Source organism: Cyprinus carpio, chromosome B3 (genome assembly GCF_018340385.1).
Source record: "Cyprinus carpio isolate SPL01 chromosome B3, ASM1834038v1, whole genome shotgun sequence".
Taxonomy (NCBI): domain Eukaryota; kingdom Metazoa; phylum Chordata; class Actinopteri; order Cypriniformes; family Cyprinidae; genus Cyprinus; species Cyprinus carpio.
In genome coordinates this window covers 26,952,063-26,962,590 of record NC_056599.1, presented here as the reverse complement: position 1 = coordinate 26,962,590, position 10,528 = coordinate 26,952,063, and the positions used below count along the sequence as shown (strand labels likewise).

The 10,528-nt window shown below is 36.1% G+C and overlaps 1 protein-coding gene across 3 annotated transcripts; it reads right to left on the bottom strand.

Annotated features, from left to right (window-relative positions):
- Nucleotides 1–3,714: 3,714 nt before the first annotated feature.
- LOC109056960 (trafficking regulator of GLUT4 1-like) lies at nt 3,715–9,681 on the bottom strand. Of its 3 annotated transcripts, none has more exons than XM_042720549.1 (5): nt 9,315–9,681; nt 6,970–7,303; nt 5,821–6,113; nt 5,440–5,572; nt 3,715–4,486 (listed from the first exon to the last, which is right to left on the bottom strand). In XM_042720549.1, the coding sequence occupies exons 2-5, from the start codon at nt 7,217–7,219 to the stop codon at nt 4,470–4,472; spliced, it is 693 nt and encodes a 230-aa protein (XP_042576483.1). In that variant the 5' UTR covers nt 7,220–7,303; nt 9,315–9,681; the 3' UTR covers nt 3,715–4,469. The 3 variants fall into 3 exon arrangements, with proteins under 3 accessions (XP_042576483.1, XP_042576482.1, XP_042576481.1); XM_042720548.1 differs by having other exon boundaries at nt 6,970–7,306; nt 9,408–9,680; XM_042720547.1 differs by having other exon boundaries at nt 9,408–9,679.
- Between the last annotated feature and the right edge of the window lie 847 nt (nt 9,682–10,528).

Here is a 10,528-nt window from a genome sequence, read left to right as displayed (position 1 = left end):
GTAAAACAGCTGTAAAATAAGAAGTTTTGCTACTGTCATCTACTCTCTTTCAATGTTAAAACTAAAGAGTCACACATGAATTCTAGTTCTGTGAACAATAAACCTTGCCTACTTTAATTTGATTGGCCATCTGCATTTTGACACCGGCAAGCGCTCATAGACAGCTGAGGCACACACCAGCCTAAAAATGTAACTTGTAAACTTAAAATAGACCTTTATGCATAATTGAGTGCTGCAGAACAGTGGAAGAATTTAAAATGTTGGGGGAGACAGTTGGGCTATTTCTTGATCCCCTCAATTTCTATGGTGGTTGCGGCCCTGGTTGTGAAATTCTAACAAAGCACTGTTTTACTATGATTAAGTTGACATCACAATGTGGGTTAACACCTCAAAAGCATTGCTAAGCCTGCTCTGGAGCAGGGTTTCATAACCCCAGTTAAAAAAGTACCACCCCAGTGACAGCTTTTGTACCTTTATTTCTGAGAGTGCAGGGTTAAAAGTGTGAAAAGCCCTTAACTGAGAACTAACGGCTTGCATACGGATGTGTTTATAATGACAGAATGAACACACAGGAGTGGCATAATGAGAGACAGTTTATTCACTGGACTCAATGATGCATAATCAGTGTCGGTACAGAGCAGAAGAAGGATCAATACCTCAAGATTTATCAAACGCTTCGGTTCGGATACAGTGTACATCACATATTGTTGTTCCAAAGCAATTCATTAAGGCATGCACAGGCAGATCTGCATGGAATCAGGATTATATTAGCAACAAGCTTGATCATAATGCCTCTCAAATCATTTCATGTCACAGAGGAAAAGTCTTGACTAGCACAGGTGCTTTCACCAAATGCAGTTGAAATTGTAATGGAATGTTTAATTAACACAAAAACATTATTTTTCTTCACATCAATAAATGGATACTTTGAACAGCAGGTAGAACTTTTGACCCAGAGAATTGACTCGGCTGGTGTCTTTGAAACATTTCTTTATAGAATTGCACTGTGCAGCATAGGCGATCTGTAATCGGTGTGTAAACATGCTTGTAAGGTCAAAGTTTCAGCAAAGCACAAACAGCATACAAAATAAACGGCCGCGGACTTGATGTATGCTGAGAGGGCCCATTTCAAAATACATAACAATATAAATACTCAAGGGTGAGAAAATGTGTGAAAGCACTGCAGTGTTAACAGTCAAGATTTGCATTACGAACACTGTTCATGTCCATCGAAGAGATTCAGATTACCAGACAAGAAAGGAAGCAGTACAAATATGTACAGACACAAATATAAATACATACGTATATACAAGCAAGAATTCGTAAGCAGATTAAATATAAATATAGCCGAGCAGAACAATTCAGGAGAACAAAAGTCAAGCTGACATTCACTGACTGCACACAGTTGGATCAGATGTGCATGCTACGCTCTTTCATATTTGAGTGGTGGGGATGTAGAGCAGTCGCAAACTGAAATGTATCAAAAAGACGATTGTAGCCCCATCCGTTCATGCAAGCCAAAGCCAAAGTAAGGCCCAAAAATCACCCAACCTGAGTCCGCATGCTTATCGACATTCATACTGTTTGTGGTACAGAATATGTTGCGCTAGATACAGAACCTTTACAAAGTGCTACACAGCAAAGGTTTTGCCTTGTAAAAAAATAAGAATACTTGATTTCAGAGTTAACGAGTGCCCCCATCACCATCAAAAAGCTGTAAACATCAATGAAACATTGTCCCATTCTGCATGCAAGAGACCTGAAGCCTAAAAATGAGGGATTTGTAATTTTATCTATAAAAGAACTCCATATGTAGGGATGCACAATAAGATCCTGATCTTTTAAATGTACAGTTTGGTATCAACATAAATCTGGATATTTGGCCATTTAATATCCATTTATCAATTTAATTGGTCAGTCAGTATTAGATTTTTTTTGACTGATATTTCTTTTTTTTTTTTTTACATAAATTTATCGGTTGGTTGTAATAAAATATATCGGTCACTCAATATTTGATTGTTTATGATTGATATTGGATATATAATTGTGCATGCTCATTTCCTGTTTTTACATTTAATTATCAGTCTGTAGCATTTAAATTTATCTGTCTGGCAATATTGGATACTGTTTGGCTGATATTATATATTTGCTCGTGCATGCCCATTTCCTCTGTTTGTTTTTTTTTTTTATTTAATTTAATTTATCAGTTGTCATATTTAAATGTATCAGTTATTTTTTTAATTTTTAGGCTTATATTGGATTTGTAAATGTGCATTCTGATTTCCTCTATTTTTACATTTAGATTACCTGAAAGTTGAAAATTTGATGTTTATCTGCTTACCCCCAGGGCATCCAAGATGTAGGTGACTTTGTTTCTTCAGTAGAACACAAACTGAATGGACCACTGACACTCCTAATTGAGATTTTAGACAGTGTCAATGGTCTTTTTGAAAGATAGGTGGCGGTAAAGCACTTATAAGTCTGCGATCTGACATAAAGCAAGAAGAAGAAGATGCCTGACTCGCCTGCTGCTGAGAATGCATGCTCACAAAAGTTCTAACAGTTCGGACATTGCATGAATCAGAGGTAAAAAACAATATAAATACTGTTCAGTTTCTTGCACAATCCGATCGTTTTGTGTCTTTACACATCAATGAATCGTCACGAGCCGCAGGGTTTCATTTGGCTTTGTTTGTGTATGTTTTATGACTCTCAAAGACGTGATTCCCATCCACTTCCATTATAAGACTGACAGACTGCAACGGTTTGAGTTAAAAATCTTGGTTTGTGTTCTACTGAAGAAACAAAGTCACCTACATCTTGGATGCCCTGGGGATAAGCAGATACACATCAAATTTTCATTTTTGGATGAACTATACCTTTAAACATGTTTCAAGCCTAAATGACATTTTTAGTGTTTTATTCTTTTTATAGACAAAATAGTACATTTTAATATTAGCTATCAGGCTATCAGCCATAACAACAAAACAATTAATGACTTATCAGTATGGGCTATAATTTTAATATCAGTGCATGCCTTCTTAAAAATGCATCCATGCTCTCATTTCCTGTTTCAGTCACAAACATGCCCCCTAAGCTGGAGTCTCAGCAGAGTTTGAATTTTGGCACAGTCGGTGTGGCCTGACCTGGGAGGATTCAGGTATCATTCTGTTGAGCAACACAAATCATTCCACCAAACAAACAGTTTGTAGCTGTGTAAAATGATTTGTCATGGTCGAAAGCATTCCTGCTGAATGTATCTGATTCTACTGTAAACATTACGGTATAAAAACATGACCGTTTTTTATCCTCATTTTGCCTCATACTGCTAAAACACAATACTAGATTAATGGTCTGCTTTCTGTTTGCCTTGAAGGATCTGGCCGAGCATAGCTGTGAGGAAAAGGGGAGGGCATGTTGGTGAGCGTTTCGATATTGGCTTCCTCACACTCAGACACACACACACGCAAGCAGCCAATCAGAGGCAGCTCAGATCCCTTTCAACACTACTGCATTCCCTACATCTCGCCATCTCTGGGGTATCTTTTCATCTGAAGCTCCTGCCCCCCTCCTCTCCTCCCGTATCCTTCTCTCTCCATCCCTCCATCTGTGTGAAACAAAAGACTGCGGCTAGGTCTTGATCCCTCCCACTTTCTCCTCACCTCTCCCTCCTTCTCTATCTGTAGGATTCTCTGACACATCTTTTCTTGTTTATGTGTGATAACCTCATCATAATATCTGTACATCGTGAGAGAGAGAGAGAGAGAGGCTCCTGTGCTGTTTCTCCACATCGTTTCAAACCTTTGAGACAAAATCCTCATGTCTGAACAAAAACGAAGAGCAATGTTTAAAATGCTGGGTGCAGCTTATACTTTCATCAAAGGAAAAAAGAAAGCCTAGATAAAAGTGTGTCTAGAGCAGCTCTTAAGGTAATTGGGCTCATCTATGGATGGATGCCAACTCGGAAGCCAATCTGCTGTTTTATATAATCGATTACATTTTAATCTGAGCTTTTCTTTATGGATTCACACTTCTGAACAGGGATACTAAAATAAGCTTGTGCATAAAAATACTTCTAATCTTTGCCAAGAACCAAATCCCCTCCAATTCCCTCTCATTCTTTTCCTCCCTCAATCCTCAAGGGGTGCATGACAAATGAAATGAGATCATATGTGTGGTCTCCTTAATGACATCATCTCAAATGATGAGTCCTTTGTTGAAAAAAAAAACAAACAAACATGCATGCCTTGCCGCTTCGCTCGTGATTCCAGGCATTCGAAGAGCTGAAGAGTCTGTGTTGTTTTTGATCGTTCTGGCACGAGAGAAGATAAATGTAACATCCAGCTTCAGAGTCAAAACAACTGAGAAAGCATTCAGGAGCATTCAGATGTAGAGAGATGAATGACACATGGAAGAAGAAAATGGTCATCATGGATTGGTTGTTGGCTGTGAATTTTACGTGACGGCCATCAGGTCTTAAGAATTACTGAAAGAGAAGAAGAGGTGTTGAAAGAATGAAGCAAAGTGAATTTCAGACGAAACACCTTCAAAAATGATACACATATAAACATTTCAATATATAAAAAAATGTAAATATTAAAAAAAAGTTGCACAGTTTCTTTGCACAAAAGCTTTTTTGTCTACAACAGACACAAGAAGAGACACAGCAGAGCCAGCTTGTGATGTTTCTGTTCTATAGCATTGTATATTTTTTCAAAGCATTCAAACGTTTGGGGCCAGTAGGATTTTTTTTTGTAATAAATTAATGCTTTTATTCAGAAAGGATTAATTACATTTTTCAAAAGTGACATTAAATACATTTAGAGTGTTACAAAAAGATTTCTATTCCAAATAAACGCTGTCTTGTTGAATTTTCTGTTCATTACAAAATCTTGAAAAGACACGTTTTCCACAATAATATTAATCAGCTCAACTGTTTTCAGTTACACTGATAATAATAAGAAATGTTTCTTAAGCAGCAAATCATCATATCAGAATGATTTCTGAAGGATCATGTGACACTGAACACTGGAATAATGCTGTAAAAATATATTAAAATAGAAAACAGTTATTTTAAATTGTAGTAACATTTTACATTACTACTATTTTTCACTATATTTTTGATCAGATAAATGCAGCCTTGTAAAAGAGTATTATAAGAGATTATTTTCAGAAACATTAAAAAACTTTACTGACCCAAACTTTTAAATAGTGCATGTTGCATTTCAGATCCTGAACTGACAAAAAATTTGATCTTAATCTAACCTTTAAAATAGAATATCATATGTATAATCAGGTAATCTGTGAAAATCACTACTTATAGAACTATTAAACAACAACCTAAGATCCATTAGATACAGGCCAAAGATCAATCTCACCTGTAATCAGATCTAATTCAAAACTCGACATTGATCCAAATCACAAAGTCAAGATACTCACCACCCCAGTTGATGACGATAGTAATAACAATGATGACAATCCCGCCCACCAATGACACGATGGACAGGATTTTTGCATTCTGGCCAAGACGACGCGCCCCATCCACATTGCCCTGCTGCAGACTATTTCGAGACTGAGAGTAGAAAGAGAAGTTAAATGAAAAGGAGAGAACAAATAATTCCATTATCACCAGAAGGAATTATGCCAAATACAGTTTCTCGGCTAGTAAGTAATGTTTTCAGTTGAACCTCCAAAGGCAAAGAAGTTACTTTCGAGCACTGCATAGCATAATTCTTGCATACACAAGTGAAATCGCAGTCCCTCCTTACTCGACAGAAACTGTATCCAACAATCCCACCCCATGAACACACAAGCACACACCATGACTGAGAAGGTCAAGCCGACGATGTTAATGGGCCAGACAGGGCAGAGGCAGGCCAGAATTGCCCATATGAGATAATCGTTGGGTTTGGATCCGTCTCCGACATCAGTGGCTGCGCTGGGCTGTCGGGTGAGTGACGGTCGAGGTGACCCCGCGTAACTCAGTGACCCGGAGCGGCTGCTCAGCCTGGCTCGCCCGTTTGCGTATGCATGGTTGGGCTTGGCATGCTGCTGACGAGGAGGAGAAGCAGCGCTCAGAGACTTTTCGATAGGACCAGGGCAAACACCATTACCTGTAGTGATGTGAAAGAGAGAAACACGTGAGGCCATAGCTAGGTGCCTAAAAGCACAGAGTGTCTGTTTTTAAAAGAAGCAGTTATTTTGTTTGTTTCTAAACTAAAAGCACCGATATCTTTTTTTACTGGCAGAGGATACTGCATCTGACTCATCTACTTGATGAGAAAAACAGACAAGAAAAGAGAATGGGGGATGGTACAAAAGCTGAGAAGAAAAGAGAGTAAAAGCAGAGCAAGGTTGTAAATCATTTTATATTAGTCTGGCTCCTGGTCTAAGATTAACACTCAAAGAATTTGAGAAAAAAATGCAGAGAGATCATTTTTCTCATAAGGACAGAAGGAGCAGCTTGTACATCACTGTGGGACTATAAGGTGATTCTTAAAGACCCCATGCAACTGCTGTTTTCTTTCCTTTGTTAATGCACTGTCATTCAAAAGTTTGTATGATTTGTTAAAAAGAAATGAATGCTTTTGTTCAGTAAGAATGCACTGAATTATTAAGTGTTAACAGTGAAGAGATCATTTATAAAATTAACAAAAACTGGTTAAGCTGCAGTTCTTTCTATTCATCAATGACATTTCAGGGAAAAAAATGTATCATGGTTTCCAAAAAAGCATTAACTGTGTTCAACATTGATAATGATAAGAAATATTTCTCAAGCAAATCAGCATTTTAGACTGATTTCTGAAGGATCATGTGAGACAAACAAGCAGACATGGACTTAACACCACAAAACTCTAATTTTTAAATGTAAAATTAAAATGAATCTATATTGAAAAATATTCTGTAAACTATTTAATACACAAACGATGCAAAATGCATGACTAAAATCATTTTAAAATAATTATTTACTTGTTTCCATATTCTCGTGAATGACTGTCAGGTGATCTCTGGGTGGGGCATCCTGAGAGGGGGCGGGGTCTCCAGCGGTGGGGGGTGGATCTTGTTGCTCGGTCTTGACTGGCTGTGAGGTGTTGGTGGTGAGGTCCGACTCTGTATCTGGTTGCTGACTGGTCTCTTGCTCTGATTGTTGCTGTTGCTGTTCTTCCTCCACTGCACCAGGAGCAGCAGTGGGAATGCTGGCCTCACCGTTCACATCCATTCCCAAGATGTTTATGACAACTGATGTGTGGCAAAATCAAGCTTATATGTCCGTATAAATTTAGGGTTTCTGATTTGTTGAGAACTGCTGGGTAAAAATCAATAAAAATATTTAAGACATTATATAAATTTTACAATGCCTATTAACATGTGTTTATATTCTGAAGTCAATAATTACCATATCATTCAGTGTTGTGTGTAAATATATATATATATATATATATACATATATATATATATATATATATATATATATATATATATATAATAATTTTTTAAAGAAATTATTACTTTTTTTGCAAAGATGATCAAAAGTGACACTAAATAATTTTCTAATTTATATAATTGCAAAATATTTATTTAAAAAATGCTGTTCTTTTAAACTTTATAATTATCAAAGAATCCTGACAAATGTATCATGGTTTCCCCAAAAATAATAAGTAGCACAGTAGCCTAGTCTATAACAAATCTTTCTTGAGAACCAAATCAGCATATCAGAATGATTTCTGAAGGATCATGTGACACTGAAGACTGGAGTAATGATGCCGAAAATTCAGCTTTGCATCACAGGAATAAATTACATTTTTAAATATATTAGAATAACAAACAGTTCAAATTTGCTGTTTTACTGTATTTTGTTCAAAATACTAGTACTGTTTATTTTTTATTTTTTTCTCATAAACATTCAGACATATTGAAAAATCCTACTGAATCCAAATTACATCTTAAAATTACATTCTGGAAATTTCACTACACAGTTAAGTTTTACACATTAAAAATGGTTTAAATGCTAAACAAATTACTGGAACTACTCTTCTTACTAGCACTTGAGTTTTTTTTAAAAACCTAACTTGTACCCTTATCTATACGTGTTTAGGTGAAGTGATTTTTATATTAAATAGAATTTTAGAAAAATGTAATTTTCAAACTAGCTTCGCAAAACACTACCCCTGTCTACCTCTTGTTTGAAAAACAGATAGTCATGCCCCAAACTGTGAACAAACATTCTGCTATTTAAAACATATAGAGCAATGTTTTGAATGTGCTAGAGCCACAGTTTACACTTTTTGTAAAAAAAATAAATAAATAAAAGGGATATTAAATGGCTGAATTGTTGTTGCTGCATATTAAGCTGGAACAAAAGAAACCAACATAAAATCTACATTAGGTTGCTATCGTTAAAAAAATAAAATCAGGAGATAATAATATGTAAACAAATTCACTATACTTTATCTGTTCTTTACTCCATAAGTTACCACGGTAAGGTAAATCATTTTGTCAAGTGAACTGTAACCAAGAGGGGCTGTTTTTTTTTCAACATCTCAGTCTGCACCTGTCCAACCGCTTACATTTAATCTCCCTCAGAGCAGATATCTATCCTGTGACCTTACAGGGACAAAAATGAAAGATAAAGACCACAGCCTTGTTTGTGTGCAGTCCTCATCCACCTCATCCTACAGATCTGACAGATGACAGATTGTTGTGGGAGAGCAGCAGCCATCAAAACTGGACTGCTTAAAACTACACATGTTGTAGCTATGTATGCCAACAAAAAATAAAAACACCAAACCAAAAACAAAACAAAAAAAAAAAAATACAAAAACAAAATGAAAACAAAAAAACAAACTAATCATATTCAGATAGAAACAAAGTAATTACATAAAGTACACGCTGTACTTAAAAGTCCACATGAGCCTAAGATATAGCCTATACACCAACGTCTGTGAGAAAACAAAGAGCATCAAATGACACACCCATATCTGCAACTATAATATATTTGATGATTTATGACAATATATACAAACTGAACACTGCAACTGACTCGTGCGCCATGCTGCTTTGAACATAACCCTCAAATCAACTGAATAATCAATCAATCTCACATCAATGACTTTTCCCTTTCACCTGTCTCACTCTTTGAAATTCAAAGAGGTACCAGTCTGGAGATAAAAGCACAACAGACACACAAGGGTCCTCTGCGCGCCTGCCAAATGGCAATATCATAATTCAGTGAGAATAATAGTCATAGAGCACACCGAGAGCAGCGCATGCACACATATACATACAGAAAACAGTATTAAGAAGAAGTGACACACCCACAGCACCCGAGCCACGACTGATTCACTGATGCGAGAACCGAAATGATCCTAATAACCAGGAGCATGCATGCAGATCCAAAGTGAACTCACCTTAATCTAATGCAAAATGACTGCAAAAATCATTAGGATCTTTCTCATTTTGAATTTACAGTAGCTTACAGTAGGAACAGTAGCACATCGACGGTCAGGTGGTGCCACAGAATTAAGATGAAAATAAAGCCTTGCTTTGTCCTAGCATATACTGTTGTGTATCAGTGTAAAAACGTGGGCTGATCTGTCGGCATATATGATCCACTGCGTTTGTGACCGTGTTCTCCCTCACTGCGTGAACCTGTGCGCGTGCTCCACTCTGTGGCGTGTGCGTGTTTCTCTTTTTTTTTGGTGGTTTACTCGAGAAAGCTCTGGACAGTGCTGCCAATTTATTTTCAGAAGAAGTTCCTAAAGGAAGGTTGGTTTGTTGCTAAAAGTTGCTAAATGAGGTTTTGATATCACTACGTAACCACAACGCAAAATTGTCACTGCATCAAATCTCAGATTTTATACGTTAATTTAGATTTGTTCATAAAATAGTATGCATAATATAATATTAACATCTAAAAACTATTTTTAAATACATTGAATTATTGAAAATGTATACTTTTTTTACGATTACAATTTAAGTTTTTTTTTATTAGCTAGTAGGCCTAAATAAGCAAAACGACACATTCTGAACGACATTTTTAAGCAGTGCATTAGTAGTTAGTATTCTACACTCTTAAGAAAAGTCTGTAAAAATAGGGCACAATCTCTTATGTTAATATGAAGGATTTTTCAGTATTGATTTTTCCACAGTTTGTTTTTACCTGCATTTGTATTTTGCGTTATCGGGATACAGGGTTACAACAGATAATGGATATATGATAATGCCCTGGAAAATTACTAGTAGGCTACCTTTCCCATTTTTCTAGATATTTTTCTTACAGTGTACTAACTGATCAACAATCGCAGCAGGTACAAGCTACTATATGATAAATTAACAATTATCCAATTATTACTATTATTAAATTAAACAACAACATTAAACTTAATTCACATGATGTGTGTACTGCTAGGCATCTTTGGTTTCCTCTTTTTGTGTAACTTAAGTTACTTATCAAAAGTTGCTAAAAGTTGCTAAATAATTTTTTTAAATAGCTAAATTTGTCGCTAAGTGCTTTTGAAAAAAAAAGTTG